At 40.7% G+C, this 27,064-nt stretch overlaps 3 protein-coding genes across 8 annotated transcripts; all 3 read right to left on the minus strand.

The window, feature by feature from the left end:
* Nucleotides 1–685: 685 nt before the first annotated feature.
* Nucleotides 686–8,688, minus strand: napepld (N-acyl phosphatidylethanolamine phospholipase D). 3 transcript variants are annotated; one of them, XM_079183738.1, is made up of 10 exons: nt 8,471–8,688; nt 5,499–5,574; nt 4,596–4,709; nt 4,259–4,399; nt 3,331–3,555; nt 3,114–3,217; nt 2,659–2,824; nt 2,387–2,535; nt 1,919–2,033; nt 686–1,031 (listed from the first exon to the last, which is right to left on the minus strand). In XM_079183738.1, the coding sequence occupies exons 1-10, from the start codon at nt 8,617–8,619 to the stop codon at nt 900–902; spliced, it is 1,371 nt and encodes a 456-aa protein (XP_079039864.1). In that variant the 5' UTR covers nt 8,620–8,688; the 3' UTR covers nt 686–899. The 3 variants fall into 3 exon arrangements, with proteins under 3 accessions (XP_079039864.1, XP_079039866.1, XP_079039865.1); XM_079183740.1 differs by lacking the exon at nt 8,471–8,688 and adding an exon at nt 7,418–7,715; XM_079183739.1 differs by having other exon boundaries at nt 897–1,031; nt 4,259–4,396.
* Nucleotides 8,689–8,954: 266 nt separating this feature from the next.
* Nucleotides 8,955–11,350, minus strand: yeats4 (YEATS domain containing 4). Its single transcript, XM_079183580.1, has 7 exons — nt 11,153–11,350; nt 10,852–10,971; nt 10,706–10,772; nt 10,428–10,522; nt 10,220–10,309; nt 9,887–9,974; nt 8,955–9,739 (listed from the first exon to the last, which is right to left on the minus strand). The coding sequence occupies exons 1-7, from the start codon at nt 11,201–11,203 to the stop codon at nt 9,570–9,572; spliced, it is 681 nt and encodes a 226-aa protein (XP_079039706.1). The 5' UTR covers nt 11,204–11,350; the 3' UTR covers nt 8,955–9,569.
* A 703-nt stretch (nt 11,351–12,053) lies between these two features.
* cpsf6 (cleavage and polyadenylation specific factor 6) lies at nt 12,054–26,518 on the minus strand. 4 transcript variants are annotated; one of them, XM_079183908.1, is made up of 11 exons: nt 26,437–26,518; nt 24,931–25,140; nt 24,596–24,699; nt 24,066–24,211; nt 23,632–23,802; nt 22,667–22,774; nt 21,054–21,552; nt 20,722–20,837; nt 20,475–20,628; nt 19,970–20,168; nt 12,054–14,725 (listed from the first exon to the last, which is right to left on the minus strand). In XM_079183908.1, the coding sequence occupies exons 1-10, from the start codon at nt 26,494–26,496 to the stop codon at nt 19,982–19,984; spliced, it is 1,755 nt and encodes a 584-aa protein (XP_079040034.1). In that variant the 5' UTR covers nt 26,497–26,518; the 3' UTR covers nt 12,054–14,725; nt 19,970–19,981. The 4 variants fall into 4 exon arrangements, with proteins under 4 accessions (XP_079040034.1, XP_079040032.1, XP_079040033.1 ...); XM_079183906.1 differs by having other exon boundaries at nt 19,970–20,192; XM_079183907.1 differs by having other exon boundaries at nt 23,632–23,814.
* Between the last annotated feature and the right edge of the window lie 546 nt (nt 26,519–27,064).

A 27,064-nucleotide genomic window follows, 5' to 3' on the forward strand; every position in this document is an offset into this window, starting at 1 on the left:
ACGTTCTTTCAACGTTAAGAATAAAACATAAAAAAATAAATCACTTTAACAGCGAGTACTAAAATGATTCTACTTTTGCTGTGAAGCAAATACATCAGTTTACTTGCGTTCTAAGAAGTGAAAATGATTACACTAAAAAGCACTATTTTCAAGACATGAAGGTGAACCCAGCTCAGCTTCAGTCTGCATCCGACAGTTCTTTAACAAAGCGTTCTATTAAAATACAGTGGTTGGGAAATCATTTCACAGGCAAATAGATTTCTTCTTCCACTTCTGCATCTCATGTAGTTTTGGGTTGGCCAGTGTACATTCAGAAAAACAATACCTTTTGTATTGTGGCATCAGCTAGCACCAATCTAAATAACCTGATTGATTGTTTTCCGTTTTATTACAGCTCACAGGAACTTCAAAGTCCAGCTGTGTGTGACCATGAAGCTGCATCTTCCTCCAGTCCAGTTTCATACTAAAGGTTTGTGGTTCAACTCCACATTGTTCCCTGCACCAGTTACTCCATGTGAGTTTCATTTATGCTTGACCAGATAGTTTACACCAACATTAGCGTGCAGACGTATTTGTTCAGTGGTTGAACACACGTCACTGCTCTGGTCTCCTCAGGGCTGAAAGCTTCCTGAAGCAGTGTGCAGATCACAAAAACTCAAGTCCACGTCTCCAAATATGAGCTATGCGAAATTGGTAATTATACTTCTTAGGATAAAAAAAAAGAAGTTGATTTTTGTGCTTTGTTACACAGATACACATCGTATTTGTGACTTCATATTCAAATGTTTCTCACGAGGAAAGAATTACAGCGCTGTAGAACATTTAAATTCTCTATGTTTTAAAACTTCTGTAGACCATCACATATGATAAACACTTCCTGCACTCTGTTACAGAGAGGATCAGTCAAAGACGTCTCCTTCCTGTGACGCTAAAAGGCGGGACTCCCCGTGATGTAAAGTGAAAAAGGATTCTTGCTTCAGTCCTTTCTGTTCCATGGCCTCTCTGAGACGAACCGGTGGCTCCAGGTAGTACTGATGAAGAAGGGATGAAATGTTAATTGAGAAAAAGTGATTGTTTTTTTACTTTCGAAGTGCGGTAGCAAGCTGGAGATTGCATTAAACTGGGTTAGCGAACAATGACACCTTGTTGTGGTGCCAGAGCTCTGTTGGGCTGCTGTGATTTATAATAATAGTGACCAACACATTACTGGAATGGAATGGGTATGCTATGATGGGTCAGCTGTTTCTGGAAAGAATTGTATTAACATTTCTTATGGTTCCAACATGTTTTAGTGAGGTGTTGATTTCACTTTGCAGTACTTTCTACAGAGAGGTTTCTGTTATTTAGTCTACTCTGGCCTCAGTGTTGTGAACGGGGTGGATATAAAAATAGAAACACCTGTCAGACTAACACGGTCCAGTTCACCAGGACCATATGATTTATTGCAGAACCTAATGAACTGGGTGCTGTTGATTAAGCTAGTAGGACACAATCTCATTGTAGCTGAGTCATCGTGTCACACTTGGTCCCGGCAGCCAAAATCGAATTAAGCAAGAGTTTGATGCCAGTAGATGTGGGCTACTGTCTTTCAGAGAGAAACCACATTTGATTGCCAAGGTGTTTTTTGAAGCAGCACATCTCTGATCAGTCACTAATTAACACAACCTCTGTTTTAATGTGCATTAAAGGAATAGTTTGACGTTTTTCTTGTAGACAGTTAAATTACACTGGTCCCACTCTCGTCGTGTGTGAGGTTATCGAGTAATGTGCCAAAAGACTTTTGTTTTGACCCCTGCAGTGTAGCGGAAGCGAGCCGATGACATTAGCTTAATCGCAAAGTAACAAATTCCATCATCCGCTCTTATTTGTTTAATGAAACTGTTAATTTAAACCACAACTAATGAACTGCATATTGTACCTCATAGGCCAGCGCAAAGGTTCCCCAGTGAATGGCCACGGACTGTTTGGCCTGAAGGTCTTGGTGGATCCGAACAGCCTCTTCTGGATCTACATGCTGCCCCTGCATCATATCCCTGAAAAACAAAGTTCATTTTTGTGTCCGTTTTAATCTTTGCCGTAGTCCACCTTTACAAAAGGGTGTAGGGCTTCGATTTTATTGACCGTTGTATTTAGGTGGAGTTAAACTTTATTGAATTAAAACATTTATGACAGAACCAGAACAGCTGTACCGAATGAAGTGGTGTGTGTGTGTGTGTGTGTGTGTGTGTGTGTGTGTGTGTGTGTGTGTGTGTGTGTGTGTGTGTGTGTGTGTGTGTGTGTGTGTGTGTGTGTGTGTGTGTGTGTGTGTGTGTGTGTGTGTGTGTGTGTGTGTGTGTGTGTGTGTGTGTGTGTGTGTGTGTGTGTGTGTGTGTGTGTGTTACAGCACCTGGGCAGGTAAGCGCCAATGGGGATTGCTGCGAGGTCAAATGGTCCGAAGCGCCGGCCAATCTCCTGGAAGGAAGTGCAGTAGCCGGTATCACCAGCAAAGAAGAATCGATGATCCGGGCCCAAAATAGACCAGCTGCCCCATAGAGACTGAGAGAAACAGCAAACAATATGAGGAGTTACATTCATACGCTTTCAACTCAAAATAAAAAATGAAACCCTCTTTGTGCTCTATTATTTCCTCTACTCTTATAGTGATGAATGAATTACTACCTTGTTATCGTCCAGCGCTGTGCGTTTGCTCCAGTGTTGAGAGGGTGTGCAGACGAAGGTAACATCATCATGACCCGGGACGCAATTCTCCTCCCACCAATCCAGCTCCATCACATTCTCACAGCCCATCTTCACCAGCCAGTCCATCAAACCCAGGGGCACGAACCTGTGGAACACATTTTAATGCATGTATAATATCTCTTTTATATATAATATACAAACATTTTTCAATGTTATGTATTATGCCCTTTTGACATGCTATATTTTTATGACATTTTATACTAGAACTTCTCTTTGTCATTTGATGGTATACTTTAATTATTCCAAAATCATGGAAGACTCGAATAATGCTCTTTGGTTGAGAGTGTAAGCTGAATACTTGAACTACAACTGATGAATAAAATTAAGACTGGATCTCAAAACATTATTGTTGACAATAGTTCCACAATACTTACCAGCGTAGCTCCCCTCCAAAGCGTGCATTAAGACTGGCCACGGAGCCAGTATCCAGATGGTCATAATGAGAATGACTGATGACAACCGCATCGATCCTGGGCAGCTGTTGGCAGAAGGGTTGAAACATGAAACTAGGCCCAGGAGAAATAATATGATTGAGGACTTAGCTTTTTTCCTAAGATTAATTATAAGGACAAATTAAAAAACAAAAAGTACCTGTTCCACAGTGCAGGGGGGTCCTCTGTACCTTTTGGGACCCATGAACTGGAACGGTGAGGCCCTCTGACTGAACATTGGGTCTGTCAGAATATTCAGCCCGTCCATTTCAACCAAAACTGTGGCGTGACCCAGCCAGGTGACTCTCAGACCCGGACCAGAGTCAGACAGGTCTGGGCTCTGGACAAAGTACGGCTCCATCACTGGGAGCTCACTGTCCAGAGCCTTCACAGGAAGGAGAAAGGGACAAAGAGAGGTGGAAGGAAGGAGGAGGGAAGGATACAGTAGGGAAAATAAGTAGAAAAGAAGGACAGGGATAGAAAGAAACAATCGCATATTCATTATGAAGAATACAATGTTTCAGTCTTATGACTTCATTTGATCATACTTTTCAAAAATGAACAGTAATCCCCAGTCACCCTTATAACAGGCTCACTGTTACATGTTACAGTCTGCACGGTTTGCTCCTCTCTAAACACGCTTTTGTTGCTGCTTGCAGGATTTATTTTAAATAATAAAATAGCTCTGGCCAACTTCCTTTTGTGTACCTTGAAGTTTCATCTCTGTTAAGTCAAATGTTGCGCGCTTACTTTCCATCATTCAACTTTTGATCTATGAGCTCTCTGGTTGTTGGTCTGTACACACATTCACAGGGTGCAGTTAAGGGGTTAAACAGGTTTCTGCTGCTGTGTGAGAGTCTTTGAAGCCTGCAAAGCTCTTACTGAGCTCAGCGAGGTTTCAACTAGAAACTAGAAATACTGTGTGTTTGAGAGTTGACAAAGAGCAATGATACGACTAAGAGAGGTGGGAAACACCGTATATGAACTCTAATACTGATCACTGTAAAACATCTATTACTGGGAATATTATGAAACAAAGCCCAAACTGTAGTTAATGGCTTTAAAAGTTTACTATATTAATAACACACCTCTTTAGTAGTTGGTATATTGCTGTGATTTTTATCCAATAACAGGAATCTGAGCAGGGTGGTGTAGGAGGGGAACCGCCATGTGGGCCAGGGGTTGGTCCAGCGGCCATGTTTGTCCCGGCAGGACTTTGTTACTTCCTCCTAGAATCAAAGTGAACCGTGACATTTTAGCCATTTATTTTAAAGAATGGCATTTCAAACAACGTCAGGTTAAAATACAATACGCCAACTGGAAGGATGGCATGTTGAAGGAAGGGGGTTATGGAAATGATGATGATGTTTCAAGTAGAAGAGGAGGTTTTGATGGTCAGGGGGATTATGGGAAGTGAGGTTTTACCTCCAGCCGGTAGTCCAAGCGGAAGCTCTTGCGGGAGGAGCGAGAGGAGCTGCTCTTCCTCGGGGTCCGAGCATCCACCTCTCCACCCTCGGCCCCTCTCAGCATCCCATCATCCTGGAGCACAGGGACAAACACAGACACACAGTGATGGAGTCAATTTGCATTCTCCAAGGCATTTCAAACAGGATGGAAAATTAGCACCATCAACCAAATAACCAACCATGATTAAGACACCCTCTTGTGCCACCAAATTGAAAGAAATATGAATTTGGAATATATTTTCAGCTTCTGGTTGCTTTGTAACAATCTGGCCAAGAGCTCTGGACTGATTTAGTATTGCGCAATGAGCAGTTAAAAAAAAAACTTTGTTCTGCTGCAAATCGATGCAGCAGAACCAATGATCTGTTTTGACAAGGAAGAAGAATGCATGGAATTAAAAAAAAGATGACGCTTGATAAAAAAATTGTTCTCACATATGCAGCAGTATTCCCCAAAACCTGTAAACAGACTTCTGCAACGTTCCCCTTGAACAGCTACTGCACGAGTCAAGAAAGTCAACATCAGTGACCGTAAAGAGAACTTTTCACAATTGAAAAAAAACGTGAGGTCATTTTGACATGTCACATGTATGAAAAGCACAAGTGTAATCAATAACACTGATAACAACTGCATTCCATTGACATTAGCAGCGCCTGCTATTTGACATGCTGGGACACTTGCATGAAATTGAGCCGTCCTCAATGTTTTTGTTCCACCCGTGCTTCTCCTGCTATGGCAAGTCGAAATGTCTGCAGTGAAAATGTGCGACCACATTTGAACAGCAGAAACTCATATTTGTTAGTATTAAAGTTAGAATTGACCACATATCACATGTCGTCGTGAGTTGTTGTGCAGGCTGCTTACCTCCACCAGGCCATCTCTCTCCTCCAGAGCTGCTTTGCCTGAAGATGACGGCTTCTCCATGGGCTCACCACCACACCTAGTGTGCACACACACACACAGACAGACACACACACACAGTTTTTGACTGTTAGCTCACGTCTTGTCACATGCCTTGCTTGAAGGTGCACCAGAAGCATCTGAGGAGGACAGCGTTACATTCATACAGCAGCAGCAACAACAGAGTACATTTAACAGCTGAGATGAAACCACAGTAGTTTGCGTAGGAGAAAAAAACAACGATAATCAGACACACAGCAAGATGCATTTCACTGTATTCAACGGACGCTATGTGAAACAGTGCTACCACAGAGCACCAAATACTAACCCTGGTCTCAGTATTAACAGCTTATCTTTTAACATCTTGTTGGCAGGAAAAGCGATGACACAAGTTGCTTCGTGAGGGTGACGGATAAAAACACACAAAGAGCCGTTTTTACTGTTGTGTAATACTGATTCGTAAGTAACTGATGCATGACACAAAACTAATCATCCACATAAAAAAAAGACAAATTAACTATAAATATGAAGTGATTATGCCAAACTAGCATCCAACTGTACCCAGTGCAACAGTTGAAACGTCTCAGACTTATTTCTTCTATCTACCTCAAACGTGGTGGTGCAATATTAAACTGGGAGTTGAGCCCTACTCTGTGCCACAGGTCTGGTTTCAGCCGACTCAGGTAAAATTAAAAAAAAAGGAGTCCGGTAACTGACTGTGTGACGAAAAGAAATAACCACTTTTGTCAGAAAAGTTGCAACATACGAGTGAATTTGACATCTTAGTTTAGGGTTAGGAGAAGAAACACCTACATTTGCTGCACACTCCGAAGCCAGCGAGTCTAATCCCAGCCCTTCCTTATCCTGCTATTATGCACAGCACAGTGCAGCACACACCCTGACTAACTACCATCCACTTGTAACCGATTCCTCCGTGCACTTATGAGGAAATGCACTTGAGGGTGGCCTTCTTTGCTATCCCATATTGATTGAAGATGATTGTAAGTCATGGGTCCTTGGGTAGCGTGATATTGTTGCGAGGCCAACAGATGGATCCTCTGCTGTGCTAAGAGACACAGCCCCACAAAACGCACTGGTCCTCTTTGGGGAACGCCACACGTTTAAAGCTATGGCGTGCTGCTGATGATGCACTCGGGCCGCGTGAATAGACTTTAAAAATGCACAGAAACACAGACTCTCTGGGACAACAATGGAGCTCTGACAGGCAAACAAAGATGGAGCCAGCCAGCGTGCCCGATGTGGTCACATAAGCAAAACATCTAGCCTGAAGTGAGAGTTTCTCCTCTTCTCTGTCGTCAGGTTAAATTCAATATTCCTATCACGTGATCAGACATGGTTACCTCCAAGTTATTTGAGGAAAAACACAGGCTGCAGCTGTTTGTACAGGACATTTAAATGCTGATAACCACATTTACCTAGCCCAGATTTCAGTTAGGTGTCACTAAGACTGAGCAAACTAAATTTGCATAATAGCTATTATCACGATCACAAGCACAAATCTGAACATGAACGAGTACAGTGAATGCAATAAGCAGCCTCAACATATTTAGACATCTTCAAATATCTCCCGTTTACAATGTGTGAACAAGACATTGACACAGACAGGAAACACAGCAGCAACAATAACACTGGCTGTGTTATTAACTTCTTTGCCAACTACAAGAAGGAAATTGAGTAACGCTTGCTCAGTGGCAGATTGTGAGAGAAAACTAGCACAGCTAAATGTGTCCCTTTTGGGTAAAACTACAGTGATAGTATGTAACAGATTAAAACGTGGGCCACCGTGCACTCACTGTCGAGGAACACAATCATCGCTACGGGCTACAAAACATGCCAGTTGTTGCTATTTTCAGCCAACTCACCTGGAAACTTGAACGCAACAGAATAGCACCAGTTGTTTTCTTAGCGGGGAGACATGTTTGTTGCGTTTACGTTAGCCACAATACTCTTGTTAATGCGAGCTGGGTAACATTATTAGGCGCTATGCGGTTCCCTGAGGGTTTCCAATTCAGTCGTGCATTTAAGTGCAATGTGCCTGTGAAGTCACCGGCGAGAGGAAACGCAACAGTCACTGCCGCCGTTTGGAGGAAGATGTCTTTCAGGAGGTAAGTCGTGGAGTTTAAACGCAGCAGGACGGTGTGGATCATTAGTCGGCACCAGCTCGGCTTCTCTGACGTAGGTGCAAAGCCCTCTGATCACGTGACCGCCTCTAAAAACTCTCCCTGTGCCCGCGGGCTGTTTTATAAATAACTAAAAATGCACTTAAATAGATATAAGGGTGAATTCATATTTTTAGGACTAAAAAAAGAAAAGGTATTACTTACAAAATATTCGTAAGACTTGTATCTTATTATTATTGCAACTAGTACAGGTAAGCATTATATTATGTCTGTTATATTATGCTTAATCATTTAGTGCAAATAATTACCAATAATAATAATTCTAAGAACAATACATAAATAGAATAGCCATATCAATGCAATTCAGGCAATCATATATATATATATATTTTCTGTTTAACATATTGATTACTTTGTCAATTATCTCAGTTTATTTATTATTATACGTTCAACCCAACTATTTGCACACAAATATAATGTGGGGCCTGTGCTATATATTCAACATGTAATATTTAGAACTAGATTGAAATGTGATCCCTTTCAATAAAATGACAGTTGAAGACTTTTTGACCACCAATCATCATCATCATCATCATCATCATCATCATCATCATCATCATCATCATTCATCTACCTGGAAAAGAATGGTGCTCAAACTAATAATCAAATGAAAAACCCCGTGTTACATTAATTTACTACACGTGGACTAATAATCCGTACACACTCCCTGGCACACATTTCTACTAGCAGCTATAAAACGTATGCACTACGTGAACGTGTAGACAACAGGCTTACCTTGAATTGCTCCTCCTAAAGGACCTAATGAAGTTGAACCCTGACACACAAACGGTTAGTCGCTCGTTGTGCTTACTAAACTTACGTCCACACGCCAGAAACAAATGTAGCTGCCTGCGCAACACTGTCTCCATTTCAGCGCTTTGCATGGGACCATATTTGCTTTGGAGTTTTAGTAAAGAACACAAAGGAGCATTTGTCTGCAGCTTAAGAAAAAGTTGCTCAGCGTCCGGAGAGCTAAAGTTTGAACTTCCTGCCAGATGCGTTCAAGGACTCTCGGGAAATGTCATAATTCATAGCGAGACTTTAATGAAACTTTCTTTAACTCCCTTTAGATACAAAAACATTTAGATGGGTTTCTTTTTTTTTATCATAAAGAAACTTATAAAAGCTTCCTCTTGAATCTGTAAATGTTTCAAACTGTTTTTGTACATTTATTCTGGAGGTAGTCAATAGAATATGCACCCACAGAATGTTTGAGTACAAGTTCATGGTGATGCTTTAATAGTCTTTGCAGAAACGTTTTTAATACATTTCACCACATCTTGCATAGTACTGGCTATGCCCATCTTTGAACAGTAAGTCTGACTCCACATGGATTATAGGAGCTACTTAAATCTTCATTACAGTGGGTGCAAACTTCCTGTATTTCATCATGTTTTATGACTCAACCCTCATCAAATCATCATATGGTTACAACAGAAGAGACATTTACAGGCAATCCTGAAAACATTTTTACTTTATATAGAAAACAAAGATCAGTAAAAAACCAACACATGAGCTATTCATATTCAAAGCTGTCCACACAAATGTGGATATCTATATCAGGTAGGTGTGAATACTTATTGACAGCCAGGTGATCCAGCAATGTTTGGGTAGAAAAGAATCATAAAATCCTTGTTTCAGTCACAAGCAACACCGCTAACAAAACACAACACAGTTCAGATTTTCTTTTTGTGTTTTTAGTTCTGCAGTAAAAACATATTATGGTAAATTGTGGGGGAAATCATTCTTATGTCTTCTTTGAGCTTTGTGATATTGAGTGTAAAAGAAAAAAAAGATCATAAAATATATCACTTTGTGTGTGTTTGTCCATGTCTCAGTGCTCCTTGTGGTCTCCGTCCTCCTCCAGCTTCCTGATCTCTGCCTTCAGCTGGTTGATGTTTTCTCTGCTGGCCTTTAATTTGTCTTTCAGCTCCGTGATCTCCAGGCTGGTTCTCTTCTTTGCCGTCTCCATTTTCTCCTTGGTCCTCTGTTCCAGCTCATTGACTGCAAACACACATGAGCAAGATGTCAGTAACTCAAACCATGTCCATGCTGCTCTCCTGCACAGATGCACAAACAAAGAATATGCCCCAAAGAATTGGGGCATACTAGTCTGTATATGCGTCTCGTGTTCATTGTGTGTGTACATACATTCGGTCTCATGCTTGTAAGCACCCAGGGTGAGTTGTCTCGATGTGGTCAGAAGCTGCTGCATCATGGCCGTAGGATCCTGGAAGATCTGAAAACAGAGTCAGGTGCATCACTCCCACTTCAAAATGTACCTCCCTGACCCGTTTCATCAAAACACTGATGCGATATGGTCATGTCAGTTTATAAATCAAAGCTCTATGTGTGTGGAAACTTTGGAAATTATATGAGATTCATGTAATTGATGGTGGCAAGATTACATATTAGTAGTATATAATAATAATAAACATAAATGGATGCAGTAGAGTAACTGTGGTCACAAGCTACCAGACGTACCATTTCATCATAGAATTCAGAGACAACCGTCTTCTTAGGTATTGCACTGGTGTCTGACTGGAACAGCTTCAACAGATGGTACAGAGTCACCTGAGGCACACACACACACACACACACACAAATCAATACAAGCATGCATACAAGGAGGTGAAGCTCAACATTCCTGGGTTAAGTATTTAGTATTAAGATGCTCATGTTAGGCTCTCACAGGTCTCTCATTGGGGTCAATGAAGAAGATCTTGATGATGATCTCAAACTCCCCCCAGCCCGTCTCTGTAATCTCATACGGAGGCTTGGTCACCACTGGAAGGAAGAGAAACACAGTGAGCCACTACACACCTGCCCATACGCTGGTATGATTTACCAACTGTATCACATTCCTCTTACTTTTATTTGAATGCCATATTTTCATTTTAACATAAATAAGTAGAATCCACAGGAGATAATGCAACAACGACAGAAGCGGATGCCTCATCCCACACTCACCTCTCAGAGGGTTACCATAGCTCTCATGAAGCTTGAACTGGATCTTCTTCACATAGGCAGACATATCCTGGAAGAACAAGGTTACGTATTTATGTATACAATTCAAAAAGCTTTGCAAACGCCTTGCTGTGACTTGGATGCCTCACCTCGTTTCTGTAAGGCTTCACGTAGACAGACCACTGGTGTGTGTGTCCATCCTCCTCCCTCTTCTTCCCAAAATAACGAGCAACGTTCCCAAACACAATGGGCTTCACGATGGTTATTCCCTGCACATTAGGGGGAGAAACACACATAAGCATATGAATGCTGTTCCTGTTAAAATACTCCCAGTTACAAGATGGGACAAAGAAGCCGTGCTGGTAACTAGATATACTATTAATTAACATTTTCGTTGTTCAATTGTTAAACTACTGTAGTAACACAATGGCTGCTGCAGTGTAACGTTACCTTAACTCGCCCCCCGGAATCTGGACCAAATTCAGTCATCTTTTTAAACATAATCCGGTAGAAAGCGTGAAGTTGATCCTGTGGTACACTCTACAGGACTCTTCTTGTTCCACCGCGTGTGTCCTCATTGAGTAAACCTGCCATTCCAGCATTAAAAGTATGCTTCACACAGCCAGACTTCTCATTTCAAACAACCAGCCAAACAAGAGCCGGAAGTGACAAGTGCAACGTCTTGAATTGCCCGGTAGGAGCGAAACGTGGAGACGTTAAAGGTTCCGGTTGATGGAGGAAGCGTCGGACAAGGAGCGTAGAATTATGTAATACGGGTTTGTAATAATGTGTGTCATAATGGCTCAAACACACTGCAAACGCCATATTAACTTTCCTTAAGTCTGTCAACATTGCAAAATAAGTTACTGTACTGATACCGTTTATAAAAGGTAGTTTATTATAATTCAAAATCTCCGTTTAAATCAATTGTATGGGTGTTTACAAATATGCTTGAAAACACCAGTTAACCGTAGTTATTTTTTAATAATCAATTCAAGTTGAAATACAACTTTCCTTGTTCAACTTCTATTATAATACATTTAGTCCAATAGTTTACAGTCATGTAATGACATAACGACCCTTAAATAGGTAAGACTCTACTCACTTGCACTCTTAATTTAGTATTTGGTAGACATTTTTAACTACAAACTAATAAATACAATCATCAAACCTTAAAAAAACTATTTGTGAGAATGCATTTTGAAAAATTGAGATTTTGTGGACCAAATTGATATGAAAACCTCATTCACATTGGTAGGCTTGAAGTAATTTATATAGTCTACCTTAACCTGATGCCCACTATCACATTAATTAGATGCATCATGTACAAAGGAAAACCACAAAACCAAACCAAATTTACAAATGTTTTATTTCTTTTAAGTGCAATGACCACTTGATGACGTTTGGCTACCATGGATGACAACAGTCCCCACTGTAAATAATCTAGAAACTCAACTTCTCATGTATTTCTGCTCTTCACTGGGCAAGTCTGCTAAACTGTTCTGATCAATTACATTTACAGGCAGAACATCTCAATTGTAACCAGTTATATAATAAAGTTAAGTTTTCACCATGTTACACCGTTGGTGGGTTTCAGGTTGGGTCAAACAAAGATGAATCTCTTCAAACATTTACATTATTTGTTAGTGAAAAAGTAACTGCAGCTCAGGTTATGTCTAGTAAAAATATATCCTTCCACTTTAATTTAAGTCAAATACTGAAGACACAAAAAAAGATACTTTCCAGCTGCTTGTGCCTTGGTCTGTCTCGATGCAGCAGAGTCAGCCAGACTTCCACTGGACTGGACCAGGTCTTCTGTGGTGTCGTAGACCTGAAAACACTTACCTCCAGCGCTGTGGAGAGAAGTCAGCACAAGGCAAATACAACGAGACGCCCGAGTATTGTTACCGAAAGCCCTGCACACACACGTTCTTATTGTCGCTCATTAGACCTCAGTTTAGGACGACATGCACTGTGCTGGGACGTTTTACAGATCACAAAAGTCAATGTACCTAAAAGACTCAAAGTGCAAAGACATAAAGCCTTTAAAGGTGCAACTGAAGAGGCAAAGAAGTGTCAATCTAGCATGACCCAAACACATTTAACAGTTAAAAATCCAACATTAAGTGCAAAATGTCCCACTTTTTCACATGGTTTTTGGTACAAAAACCCAATTTACAATGCTTCATTACTCCTTTACAGCGTTTACAAGTTTATGGGATCACATGGATTAATATCTGTGAATATATAACACTCTTTTTAAAGTCAACGGTAAAGAGAATACATAGCAGGAGCATCATTAAGGTTTTCAAAATGTTTGGATGCCTTGACAGTCTGATTACCATCTTTTCATCAAAGTTCAGAGTGATAGCTTTAACCATTTTGGCGACTAGGGTCCACAATCTTTACAATCAAACACCTTTGAACATGTAATATTTTTGCAGCAGCACAAAAAAATCCTCCCCTCTATTTTATTTACTGAATCCTAACAGGTCTGGTCTTATGATCAAAGGTCAAATATTAGGACATCTAGGCCTAATATATTTTGTAATTGAAAATATCAGAGAAAACAGACATGTAAGTGCATATTTGCCAAAACGATCACTTTAAATACTACAAATTAAAAGCTCTGGACCACAAAGTGTTGAAAATCAGTCTATAAAAACAAAAAAGAGCCATGAACATGATGGTGGCTGCCTTGCAAATGACAAAGTTAATGTTATGGTGCACATCACATATTAAACAAAGTGCATTTGAAGAACCAGTTTAACTGAATTTGTTCCGTATGTTGTGTCGATATATCGTATCTATGGTGCGACAGAGTAAACGTGTTTAACATGAACACAGACAGGTTAGGCGTGGGACACAGGAGCATTTTCTTTAAATGGCAAATCACCAAATGGGATGAACTAAAATATAAATGACCAACTCCATGCAAGTTTGAACTACAATGGCTGCTTGAATTAACATGGATTACTAAATATAAGAATGATATTTCACATTAACAAAACAAAGACAAAAACAATTTGGATTGGAAGTGTTCTTGGTAATATCTATTCAGTGTGTTACACACAATGGAAACCCCTTAATGAACAGTATTGTGTATTATTTTGGGTTTACTGTAAAGCTGCCCAAAATCGTTCAAAAAGCTGCATGCACATGTTTACCTTCAACTTGTTCAACGTTGACATATCCTTCCATCAATGCACATTGCAAAAAAGTACATTCATTTAAATTGTCTTACCTTGTAAAAGTTTCATCCATTTGAATAAAATAACAAAAAATACTATTTTTTTTAAACCATAAAGCTGCTCGCTAATAGAGCAAAAAAAAAGAGAAAAACAATCTTCACACAAATTCAACATGAAACAATCTAAAATACACATTTAATATAAATGAGCCAAACGTAGAGGAATTCACCAAATGCATCGAGTACCTCAGTAAACATTTTTTATTACAACACCATCTAGTTTTTAATCAAAAGCAGAGAGACATTTACAAACATTCTAACGAAAGGAAGAAATGAGAATGAGGGGTGGGGAGAACACATCAAACATGTACCCTATAAAAACGGATCTCTAAACTGAATGTACACAGTACAGCGAGCCAAGGAAAAATAAAAAAACAAAACAAATAGGATGTAATGTTTGTGTCTTCTAATTAGGGATTTTGTGGGCCATTTTATTGTTTCTTTGCAAAAAAAGCATCACACGTAGTCTTCATGTCAAATAAAACATCATAAAAATAAAAGAACTGCTTGGAAAGTTTCTTTTCTTTCATCTTTAGTTACCATGAGTACAGATGTTGGGATAACATAGCCTTACACAGGTCAGGGTCTTCCATCCACTGCTCTTAATCGGGCAGACAAGATGAACAGACAGAGAGAAGGATGGGTGGAGACCGAGAGGAGAGATGGAGGAAGAGGTGGTGCTGGTAATCCTGTCCGGTCATGCAGGGTGGGGAGGTGGTGGCGCACTGAAATTCTTCCTCCCTTATCTTCCATCCATCCTTGATCCTCGTTAGCTGAAAGGTGTCAAAACGAAGGGTGGAGTTTGGTTTCGAGGCAGCCCAACAGTGAACACTCTCTCCCCCCCCCCCCCCCCCATCATTAAACCTCTAGACTACACGTACATAGTGCACACCAGGGCTGGGCTCAGTCCACAGTCACTTTGAGTCCTTCCAAATCCACTTACTGAACATGTTACTGTGACAAAAGGGGGTCTGGTTGGGGGGGGGGGGGGGGGGGGGGGGGGGGGGGTGTCAGATAACGGGGCCTCTAAATGGCAGAATATCCTGTTAGGACTTCTTTCTCTGAACGCTCAGTTGACTGACTTGTGCCCAACCCGGGCACAGACACACACATGGTCATGCAAACTTGAACAGGAAATATCCAAGAAGCAAATCTGAAGTTTATCAGTTTGTACACACACACAGACACACAGAGCAGAAAAATAACACAATATGCAGCTGAATTTATGCCTAAATGCACTTTATCCCCGTTCGTGAAACATGGATTTGAAATTGTTTAAATGAGCGTAAAATAATTCTTATATAGATGCTTGCATGTTACACAAGCTTCTTGACAGACAAGTGACATCCATATAAAAATATATAAAATGTAGTATATCTAAAGACTTGGGGCAGTGAATTTGGACATTTTTGTTACATGATTTCCAATTCAGGGATGGACATGAGGGGAAATGATTAAAATGTTACGTGTAAAGACATTCTAGGTAATCTTCTAAATGTGTAAAACTGAACTTCAGTCCTACAGCGAGCACCTGGCTGGCTTTAACGGATCCATGCTGCACAATGTAGCATATTTTCTGCTTTGTGTGGTTTGCAGAAAGTGTAACATTTCTTGGTAAATTGCCTCCTCCCCTTAACAAAAGTCATCTATAATCCACTAGATGTTTATCGGTCATTGGTAGTTTTATTTTAATAAATTGACTAAAAATAAATGATGCAATAGCTTTATCTTTAGGTACAGACCTACAAACGTGACACGTTACATAGAAACAGTGCATGACTGGTTGTGACACAACCAGGTTTTCATTAAATTCAGCAATATAGGAGTTAAAGACACAGAAAAGACAAAACTACAAAGAGGAAGGCACGCATCTGACTCAGACACAGTAGGTGATACTTTGTTACAACCGCCCAGTTATATATATATATCATTATATATTTTAACATTTAACAGGAAAAGGTTCTGTCAATGTAATTTAGTTCATCCCTTTATGGCCTAGTAAACATTATGCCAGTATTTAAGCTGCAGTATTTTGTTTTTAGAATTGAGAAAGACAAAGTCCAGCATGCAAGGAACAGGAAACTGGAGGCAGCCTGTTTATGGTAATTATTAATGACAGCAGCTGTCAACAATTACACTGTCAATAACGGTCCACTACCCGGATTACATTTGTACCCAATTTAAAGCACCTCTTAACAGAAACATTACATTTATCAGGTGAAATGACAACACTTCTGATACAGAAAGTCATTTCAAATGTGTCTGCTATTGTAATTATGTAAAATGGGATTAATAAATGGTGATGCAAGGTTTTGATTTACAGCCGGTATCTGCACCAAAAAGGCCTCAAATGAGTACAGAGGATTTCACATGTTCAAACGTGATACGTTTTTGCTGTAGAAGACGTTTTACATGGTGCATGGCTACAGACAAAAACAGTTAAACCGACAATAACAATATAGTTTACAACACAGTGGTCAAACTCAATGATACTCCTCGTCACACTATCATTCATAAAGGGACTTTAACATCCAGTACAAGTAGGAAGGGGTTGAACTTTTGTCAACAGTCAAATCACAGATCAAATAGACCAACAAATTGTTTGCCATATTAAAAAATATGCCTTGAACCTTTGTTCTCTATAGAATATTCTAGTTCATAGAACATATTACAATATGTAACAGGACAGAGTCAGACCAGGGTCAACCAGCCCATGAACTCTCAGATCTTTAACTTGTTGTGTGAGACTTCACATTTAAATATAGTTTTGTGCATACGGTGTGGAGAAATGTACACGTTTAAATATCTACTCATAATTACACCGCTGATTTGCTGAATAATAAATAGGAACTAAACACAATTAGAGCATTACAATTGCCAAATTAAATTAATTTATATAAATGTAGCCCGTCGTGTCATTTGTGTATAAAGTATAAATTGTTATATAAACGGGCATGAATGCTTATTAATGACATGTACATTAACTGTTTGACCCTGGTTCAACATGAGCAAATAGTATGCCTGTGTGAGGCCTGTGACTGTGAGCATGCACCTACAGACAGACTGAAGAGAGAGCAGAAAGTCTTTGCAGCCTGTTGCACACAGTGTACATTCCCCCATGTCAATATGAACAGATACAAGAGCTTTAAAGCATATCTGTGGACACAACAAATGGCCATCCTACCATCAGGATTAACAGCAATATGCTTCACCCCCCCTGATGACCATGCTCCAAGATATCAGACTGAATGCAAAGTCAGATTTACACCGAGAAACATTTGTTGAAAATATACTCAACAAATGCATCTAACCCAACGTTCTAAGGCCCTGTGCCCACTGGGGATCTCTTATCTAACAGAGGTAACTAAAGGAAATGTGTTGGAGGAGACTGTAGTTCTACTATTGATCAGGAGTGCTTGTTTTAAAGAGTAATCTTTTGTTAAGAGGTTCCCAGTGGACACAAAGTCTTTTGTAAAAGAACTGGTTTGTATTTGGACTATCAGGTGTAACATATACGTTAGCCTGGGCTGACGGATAAAAGAGACTGTTACATTATTTTGGTCTGAGTTTTGCCTGCTTTTAAAAAATTCAGCAACCCCACAAGCAAAACCACCCCAATTAATATTTCTCAGTGTGGGAGACGTATTTGAGATAGTGCATGTATAACATATGTGTATATTTAGACAACATGGTCTCAAGAGTGAATGCAGTTCATGTCTGAAAGCTAATGAAATATTATTTGGGGTGATGCACAAGTGTACAGGGATGTTAAAGGGTCCAAGTAACCTATTAGACTCTTCTCTGTGAGGACTGGTTTATATACCATTAACATCTTAAGTGTTTTGGCAGTGAAGGACATGAGAACGACACACAGAAATCCATCAAACCAGATATTTCAACTGCAGTTCCAAAACGTTACACAAGGCATCCAAGCCTGACAATTAGCCTACAGAAGATGTACCTCAAAAGGGTTTAAGAGCAACAAACCATTTGCAACATGGTATTGATATTTGTTGTGCACAAGCTGGTGTTGTATCGCTTTAACTGCAACTCATCCGTAACATGACTCAACATCCAAAAAGCCAGCAAAAAACACAACTATGAGCCAAATGATCTCCGGCCAACCTATGACGGTTTATCATTCTAAATCAACACCGCAGCTAAGTGGGAATCATTGCAATGTACATACAAGTCACATAAAAAACAAATGTAAAATGTATACTATGTATCAGTCAATGACAAATAACAGTTAGCATAGAGTCATGAATCTGCTGCATTGACATAAAAATTGTTCTATACCTTCAATAATATTTACAAGTTCTTACAAATCAAATTTTCGTCAGTTTAACTAAATCAGGGAACTCAACTAGAGGAAATATAATGCTGGCGACAGCCAGAAAACTTATTATTTAATGTGTATATGTAAATTACTCTTGCCAATCATATCTGTAAGACATTAATCGTGCACTGATCCTGAATGTAAACCAATTCTGACAATTAGAAAATTACAAAAAATGTCAATGCGATGTCAATTACCTCAAGCAGAACAGCAAATTTTGTTTTGCTTTAAAAAATGGTGTATTAGGGCATTAAGAGCGTATGTTTTTTCTTCTTAAATTGAGGAGCAATGGTTCATAAGTGAGTAATACGAGGCTACAAAACATTCAATTTGACAAAAGTAAAATGTCAGGCAATATTAATGCAAATATGGCACAATAACATTGTCAAAATATTCTGTGTCCAAAAGCAGTTATCAACACTGTTTGATAAATGAACGTTCATCTTCTCATGACAGTTATATAAATTCAACTTTTCAACTGAAATGGTAATACGTATACAACATGACTGTGAATGGAACATTTACAAAGTGTAGATTGATCTATCGACAAGTTCAACATTGTCATTTTTTTGTTATAATATATATATAAATACAATCTCTGTATCAAGTAGTGTAAAAAATGATTGGGGAATACTTTGACTAGTATTACAAGCACACTGACAAACCAAGCCACAATACACAATTAAACTCACATATAATAAAATGGCAATTAAGTATTGAATCTTCATATTCAAGCCAGAAAAAATATTGTTTTTGGTCCACTGGCCATAGCTGCTGGTAAAAACAAAATTTTGATAAATGTCACTTTTTAGGAGCCAAACCGATGTTCAGATTAGTTAAGGATTATCTAAGGAGTCTCTCTGAACTAGTACACAGGTTTACCCACCCAGCAATAAATAAAGTGTACAAGCAATACGGCTTCCTAGCCATGCCATCTGTTACAGAATTCAGCATTTCATTTTGAAATGTATTTGGCGGAATACAAAAAGTGGCTGACAAAATTTGCACATTGCCAGCCTCAGAGGCATGTAGACCAAAAAGTAACAATACATCCACATAGTCAATTGCCAGTAATTATCAGTGTCTTTTCTGATTTGGGCAGAACCACAGCATAGATACAACTCTTACAAACCCCTTTGTGCAACGTAGCAGGGTGACTACAGCAAGTGTGTATTACACATATTGTCTGAAAGACCAGATACACGACACAACTGTGATGACTAATTAGGACATTGACTTACCGTACCTTACCTGAAACCAAAGGAGCATTTTCCATTGCTTACCTCCTCTCCCCTCGTCTCATATATTCATAGCGGGAGATTTAAATGTGTCACTCTACTGTAAATAATTATTTCAAACGTTTTTTAAATGCTCAAAAGCCTTTTATGGCATATGACTGACTGTATCAATGAGGACAGAGGCAACACTTCCTTGATAATTTGTTATCCTGGGTGTCACACGACACCCTCTGCAGATTACTTTACTTTGGCCAAATAGGATATAGGCACAGAAAACCCTAAACTTAACCGAAGCCTTTAACCCAAAGAAGAAGAAGAGAGGAGGCGAGCACGCAGCAAACGCATCTTCTGCCTCGATCCAGGTCTAAAAAGTGCAGTGATGAAGAAGACAGAAGAGAGCTTATGACGGAAGTAAATTACTCCGGAAATGTGGTACCCACCTCCCTTCTCGTCTAGCGGTGTCGGTACTCCCTCTCCCTCTCTCTTTCCCGGTCTCGGTCCCGGTCCCTCTCGCGATGGCGGTCCCGCTCCCGGCTGCGTTCTCGGTAATAGTCCTCATGCCTGTCACGGCTGCGGGACTTGTGACGTCGGCTCTTTTCTCTGGAGCGACTGTGGTCCCGTTCCCTGGAACGTTCTCGCCTGGCATGGACAAGCATCATTGGACTGTGTACAAGGGGTTCAAAGTTTCAAATACCAAATGTTCCAGGGCCAATTCCCAATTGGAAGAAATTGTTTAGATACAGACACAATTACAGCACATACAGGCAAGAAATAGTCCACACTTCAAATCTGGCTAACTCACATTTTTTTCAAGTTATTCTATGTAGATATATATCCAAAATATTCTCAAGATAAGCAATCTGACAAGTGGCTCTACGTGTCTTTTTAGCTTTATAAAAAAAACATGTCACATTTAATGGCTAATGCACAAAATCAGAGTCTTACCTGGAGACGGAACCGTAGCTTTTTGACTCAATGCCGTGGAGACAGTCCTGCAGGGAACTGATTAGGACCTTACAGCGGTCGTCTGCGGACACTTTGGACTGCTTAATCAGACTGATAGCCGTCACCAGGGTCTCTATAGCACTGCCATAGTCAGCTAAGGAGAACACAAGGTTGCATTAGGTTTTAATAGGCTCTCTGTGTTTGTCTTGTTGGCATTAAATGTTACCGTAAATGTTAAGTGTGTTACCTGCACTGGCATCAGACACTGCTCTAGATATGGCGCTGGAGGAGATGGCTCTGTTCCTGTTCATGATCTCCTCAAACTCTGCCTCGCTCAGAGGGGTCCGTGACGCCTCCATCTCTCTATAAATACACACAAACATGTTAAGTTACAAAATTACAAAAAACTGTTATCTTTAAAAACAATCTAAATGAGGTTCAACAACAAAAGAACATGTAAGTGTAAATCAGCAGCTACTTATGCACGTTCAGAATTATTGAACTTATACAATGAGCAAAACCTCCATTATCTGAACTACTATGTTCAATATTTGTTTCACCTCCACCACCCATTCTTACCGGCCTCCAGGACCGTAGTCCCCTCTTTCATATGGTGGTGGGCGTCCGTATGGGTCGTTTGGTCCAGGGGGTCCTCGGTTGTCATTAGGGGGCATGTTGTTGTTGCCAGGTGGGGGGAAGAAGGCAGGGTTGACATGGGGTGCTGGTGGTGGTCCACCCGGCGGGGGACCCGGCATGTGTGGAGGTGGAGCCAAAGCCATGGGGGGCCCAAGGGGGCCTGGGGGACGTAGAGGGAAGGGCCCCGGGGGTGGCGGGCCCTGCTGAGGGGGTGGGGGACCGGGAGGAGGGCCGTAACCTGGAGGAGGGGGACCTGGGGGCAGGGGTCCCATTGGAGGCTGGCCAAACTGACCAGGGAATAGAACAGGGGGAGGAGGCCTATCGCCTCGATTTGGAGGACCAGAAAGGGGAGGGAGGAGGCCCTGGCCAGGAAGTGGAGGTCCTGGTGGACCGGGGGGACCAGGTGGACCAAGAGGAGGACGTGGGGGACCCTGCATCCCACCTAGAAGAGAACACAAGGGACAAAACAGAAGAGCATGAGACAAAGATCTTGTGAACACTTTATCTTTTGTTTATGTTTTAGCAGGTAGAGTTCTCCCCAACATTTCAGTATCATGGGGGGAAAAAACAACACTAAGCCTTTTCTACTTGAAAATATAATTGGCTGGTTGAAAAGACAAAAATGTATATTTTGGCTCGGCCGATCTATCGGTCAAGCTCTAATTTTAATATCCTGAAGTAGCCGGTATTTTAAAAGCCAGTTCAAAGCAGAGACAATAACAGAGACAGATAAAGAGCAGGTCATGGCTACAGGGAACACAAAATGTCAAAAGGGGACATAATAAAAAAATAATGCTGCAAATGAAACCAGAAGGCAACAGAACAGATGATGAGATACACGCAGGGCAAATTGTTTCAAGCAGGCTTTTTTTAAACCACAGGCCGTGCATTCACTGCTCTTTTTCCCTAAACACATCACTGAGAGGGAGCATTCCTATACGCTGCCAAGACTTCAGCATGACAAGCTCATACATATTTGAGATAGTGCATGTACTGCAGTTGGCAGAATGATCATCTCCAGGCAACGCATGAGACGTTATATCAGGCAAATAAGACCTACGAGCTTCGTCGGATGTATTTTGGTTTTCTCATGCAGCTACACGGGTAAAGGGAAGCCTTTGTTGACATTGAGCCATAGAGGACCGAGGAGCAAAAGAGGTACATACGTCCTGTATATATATTCTCACTAGATATAATACAAGCATGGAAAAAGTCGAGTTTTCTCGAGGCAGTATGAATTTGATAGACAAAATGCAGGATGACCTTATAAAACTTGTTTTTGTAGTTTCAGAGGATGCTTTTTAAAACCAATTGTGAATTTTTGATCTGAAGTAACTGACTTTAAAAGAACGCACATCTCTAAAATGTTTTAGTTTGAACACGGTTATCCCGGCCTGATGTACAGCTATTAGCATTTTGTGGAAACTGTATATTAAGGGATTAAGAGAATGAGAAATTCAGCTGTTTTTAATGGTATAACTCCCACCAATAAACAGCTGCGGGTTAGGGTAAAAAGGTGATCGATAAATTCAATCAGATCAATTGAGGTGTTTCACCTCTGCCACGCCAGTTCCCGTTCCTGCCCCCCGGCGGGAAGGGATTGAAACTCATATCCATCAGAGGGCCATCTTGGTGCCTAATCAGATCTGGTCTCATGCCCGGGCCTAATGGGGAAGAAAGCAAACCAATCACAACTCTCCCCTTCATAAACTTCCCCCTACTAACTGAAGGCCTGTCACAGCCCAGCAGCACGGGGCACCAGCCACTAAGCAAAAGAAGAGAGGTGAAAAAAAGGTGGGATGGAGAGGAAAAGAAAAGCTGCCAGCTTTCTCCTACTATGTGTGCGAGAAGGCCAATCCGAGATTTGCAAGGAATTTAAAGTTGGCAGCTTGCCGAGTAAAGCTTTGAGCAAACTGCGTCTCAAGCGATGGTGTTAGAAATCGTTAGTGAGCAGAAAAGTGCAGCCAGAGAAGGATTATTTGCTCAACTGGAGGTGAAAAGGGACAGCGACAGAACAAACCAGATGGGGAGGGAAACATGCAAAGATCAAGTCCTGCCAGAGGAGACTTAACGGTTGGAAGATTGCCCTCAAGAAACACACACACACACACAGTAGACTAGCTTTGGTTCCATGCGGCGGGGGGGAGACGACACACAAACATCTTTTCTTACACAAACTCACCGTGTTTGGTAAAGCAAGACCAGTGTAACATTTAACATGGTCCAATAACATTGTTATTCTCCCATTCATATATTAGGTAAAAATAATTGTTGAAATACCCAAATTAGATTGACAGCTAGCAATTTATTCTAATAATATATACCTGCAACACTCTAACTACTATAAATCATTAAAGTGAAGTCAAAAAATGTGTAATGTGTAGTTTAAAATTAGACCTGCTATAGCATAAACTGTTCTAAATGACTTACAATCATTACATCTGATTTCTGCAGTTTATAAATATTATCTTTGAGTGAACTGAGAACAGATTTGGTACAAACAACGTGTTATCAAACTAACCAGGGAAGTGTGGTGGCGGTCCTCCAGGTCCAACGGGGCCAGGGAAGCGGTCTCCACCGGGGCCGGGTGGTCCAGGGAACCTGCCTCTGCCTCGACCCATGGGGAACCCTCCTCGCGGAGCACCAGGGGGACCAGCTTTCCCTTCCCCAGACATCTGGCCTGACTGGGTACCTGAGAAATTACCTGAATAGTAACTCAAGTTTCCATTTAATAGGCAATAATTGTTGTGTTTGTGTTGTGTGCACATTTAAACATGATGGGGTCAATAACTACTTGTACATTTCACTGCAGGGCATTTGCAAACATCTTTTACATGACACATGATACATGATACATGATACATGATACATTTTTAAGCATGCAAGTTAAATGATCAAAATGAATTGAATGCTTTCAAAATACAAAGATCCCAAATGTGCATTTATCCTGCTTACTTTTGCGTGACTGCATCTCAAACTGGCTGAGGGACTGTTTGTTGCATGCCGTGACGATGGGATTCTGACCATGGAGCTCCCTCTTTGACAGCAGCTCCATTAATTTCCTAGATGATGCCTCTGAGCCCACGCACACCAGCGCAAACCTGGAAGATGAACGCAGAGAATAAACACAATCAGATTCATGCAAAAACATTCTGACACTGCATTTCTTTCAATGTCAAGAATTCTCTCTTAAGCATTTTTCCTGCCTAAATGGAATTTCACAATCTAATAACCAGTACTGCACTGCATCGGATCCACAAGGACCTGTATTAACAGTGATGCTGTTGAAAACATTTTAAATAGAAATATATATTATTAGTTCTAAGTTCATACGTATCCATAAGAGTAACTTAAAAGCACCATGTCCAGATCCAAAATGAAATTCAACTCACTATTTTCAATATATACCAAGAAGGAATCATCTTTATCTATAACAGCCTACGGTTTAGTTCAATCATGTCAAAAACAGATAAGAAAAAGCTCACCCTTTTGACTGGCCATTGGCTCTGTTTTCAAAGAATTTGATCTCCAGCACATCCGTGATGCCCACCGACCGGATCGCTTCCGTCAGGTCCTCGTCTGTCGTCCACTGCATAACAGAAGAAGGCGTAATCAGCATATTCGCGCCGACTTGCTTAATTTGATATTCATAATGTAATGTTTCACAACGTGCAGATAAGTGTGTGTGTGGGTCAACATTTTACATTGCATTAGAATACCGTGTGGCATAAAAATGGTGCTACTATATATTCATGCTCTTAAAACTGCAATTTTCCTCTACGGGCCTAAATAGCCTGAGCAGAATTCTCAAGGTACCCACCCATGTGAGGTTTCCTATGTACAGGGCAATCCGTTTGCCTGTGTAGGTGTAGACCACGTTGGGTTGGGAACTCTTCCCTCCCTCCGAGCCACCCGCTGTAGGCAGCGTGTCCAGGTAGTCGCGGTCTTCCGGAGCATCGCCATTGTTGGCCGATGGGGATATTACATCATCATACAGGTCGATCTGATCGTGGACCGGGTAGTCCGATTCCTGTTGAGCATGACGGCAACAGTTCAGTCAAACGAGAGTGAGACTTTTAGAACACTGATTATTTAAAAATAAATCGTTCGGCCTTGGAGCTGCTAAATACGCTCACAAAGCCATAAATTCATCTGCCTGCTTCCTTAGAAATGTAAAAAGTCGGGTGCCTTTGTCAATGTGCTGTGAGCTGCAGCACGGAGGGAAGACGGTTGCCATTCATCTGCATGTACTACCCGGGGCCCATGCTGCAGTGTGTTATGGTGATTTATGCTATGGTGTCAAAAAAATGCTGGAGTCTATCGATTTTACAAAAAGGGCTAAGTGTACTGTAAAAACATGCAGAACATATTTTGATGATTTTTCAGTACATCCGTAACACAATATAGGGATATATATATAATAAATATTAGTGTTTCTTACTGATATGAGTATTGGCGTATATGTTGGCAGACATGCAAACATTGCAGCAGTACATTGACACATTTCACAACGACTTGCTGTGATGTTTACTGCTCATACAAACAAGAAGTTAAATGATCTTTACATTGTGTTGTTTCATTACAGTGAATCCATAAGACGTCCTACCTACACTATGGGAGACAGATGTTGGTGCAGATAACGTTACCTCTAACTGGTCTACAAACAAACAAAATATCTGCTGCACAGGTTTGGATATTTGGAAAAGGGGCGTGTGTGGAGGGAGAAAACAACAGCGGACACATAACGTCACATCAAGCTAACAATCCATAATGTTACATCTATTAAAATACGTTTATAATTCATACAATAAACGTTTCATACCCAACCACAATTACATTAGTTCCCATTATGAGTCTGCTGAAATGAACTGAAAACACAAACTTCAATAGAAACTTATTAACGTAATATTTTTGGAAAGCGGCTAACGCTAGCTTGCTAGCTAACGAAACTACGTTTGTTTTGCTCGATAGCCCGCCACAGGCAGCCATGCAAAAAAGGCCTGAAACTGTGCGTGCTGAACAATACAAGTGGTTGCTTCTTGCTTTCACCTAAACACGTTTTAATTTGCGCCGTGCATGCCCATCACTACTTGCATCACGCGCCGTCTTAAATGTCGACAAAAACCTCTAAATGCAGTATTTCAAGCCGAAAAACATAAGCGAGGATGCAGGCTTGCATCATGGTGGAAAGAGGGGCCTGTATGCGAGGGAACCCGTTTACCCAGCAGAACACACCATTCTCCGAAAAATACTAACAACAATGGATAACGTACTTATAAAGAAAATACCACTATTGGTCGAAGTGTGGTGAATGCGGGTTTAATACCTGGTTGAATTCCTCCTCTACGTCGGCGTAGATATCGATGTGATCCACACCGTCCGCCATTTTCCTCTGACCCGTCGCTCTCTCCGCCCGGCGGTGCAGAGCAACGCTGAGCCACAAAACAATGAGACAGAGAGGCACGACTAGCGCCTCTGCTGGTCCACGTCACTAATTACACAGCTGCTGGGGACCATGTACACACGATACAAGTCAAACAAGAGCCAGGGTACTTTAGGGAGTTTATTCTAGGCTGATTAAGAGGCAATTTTGTTAGAAAAATAAAAAATAAAAGATGAAATGTCATTGACTTTCTCGTATTTTTTAAATACATTTATCTAATAAGAATGACCGAGTTAGTAGGCCTAGGTCATAGACATAGAACGTTGACCATGAATTATTTTAATCACTTTTTTTCTTTCCCTATCATAAATATGTGTGTCTATTGTTTACATGAATTGTGCTGACATCCTGTCAAGGAGCCAAGATGAATACAGAAATCTGAAACTGAAGGCTACTATACTGGAAATGAGATAAAATAATCTGATGCATGCGTGCAATCTGAGTGCACTGCTGTTCATAATTTCAGTGGAAGAATATAGTAATACTGGATTCAGATTCCACAACACAAGTT

This window comes from Pholis gunnellus (genome assembly GCF_910591455.1).
Source record: "Pholis gunnellus genome assembly, chromosome: 22".
Classification (NCBI taxonomy): Eukaryota; Metazoa; Chordata; class Actinopteri; order Perciformes; family Pholidae; genus Pholis; species Pholis gunnellus.

Bases quoted from the DNA above. Each gene is read 5' to 3' on its own strand.
- cpsf6 (XM_079183905.1), bottom strand. From the start codon at position 26,496: ATGGCGGACGGTGTGGATCACATCGATATCTACGCCGACGTAGAGGAG. The intron at 21,553-22,666 runs GTGAAACACCTC...GTTCTCTTCTAG, and splicing joins CGGGAACTGGCGTGGCAGAG to GTGGGATGCAGGGTCCCCCA. The intron at 20,193-20,474 runs GTAAGACTCTGA...CCTTGTACACAG, and splicing joins AGCTACGGTTCCGTCTCCAG to TCCAATGATGCTTGTCCATG.
- napepld (XM_079183738.1), bottom strand. From the start codon at position 8,619: ATGCAAAGCGCTGAAATGGAGACAGTGTTGCGCAGGCAGCTACATTTG. The intron at 4,400-4,595 runs GTAAAACCTCAC...CTTTGATTCTAG, and splicing joins GCTTGGACTACCGGCTGGAG to GAGGAAGTAACAAAGTCCTG. The intron at 1,032-1,918 runs GTACAATATGCA...CTTCTTCATCAG, and splicing joins CCTTTGCGCTGGCCTATGAG to TACTACCTGGAGCCACCGGT.
- yeats4 (XM_079183580.1), bottom strand. From the start codon at position 11,203: ATGTTTAAAAAGATGACTGAATTTGGTCCAGATTCCGGGGGGCGAGTT. The intron at 10,972-11,152 runs GTAACGTTACAC...CCTAATGTGCAG, and splicing joins ATTCCGGGGGGCGAGTTAAG to GGAATAACCATCGTGAAGCC. The intron at 9,740-9,886 runs GTATGTACACAC...GTGTGTTTGCAG, and splicing joins TTACAAGCATGAGACCGAAT to TCAATGAGCTGGAACAGAGG.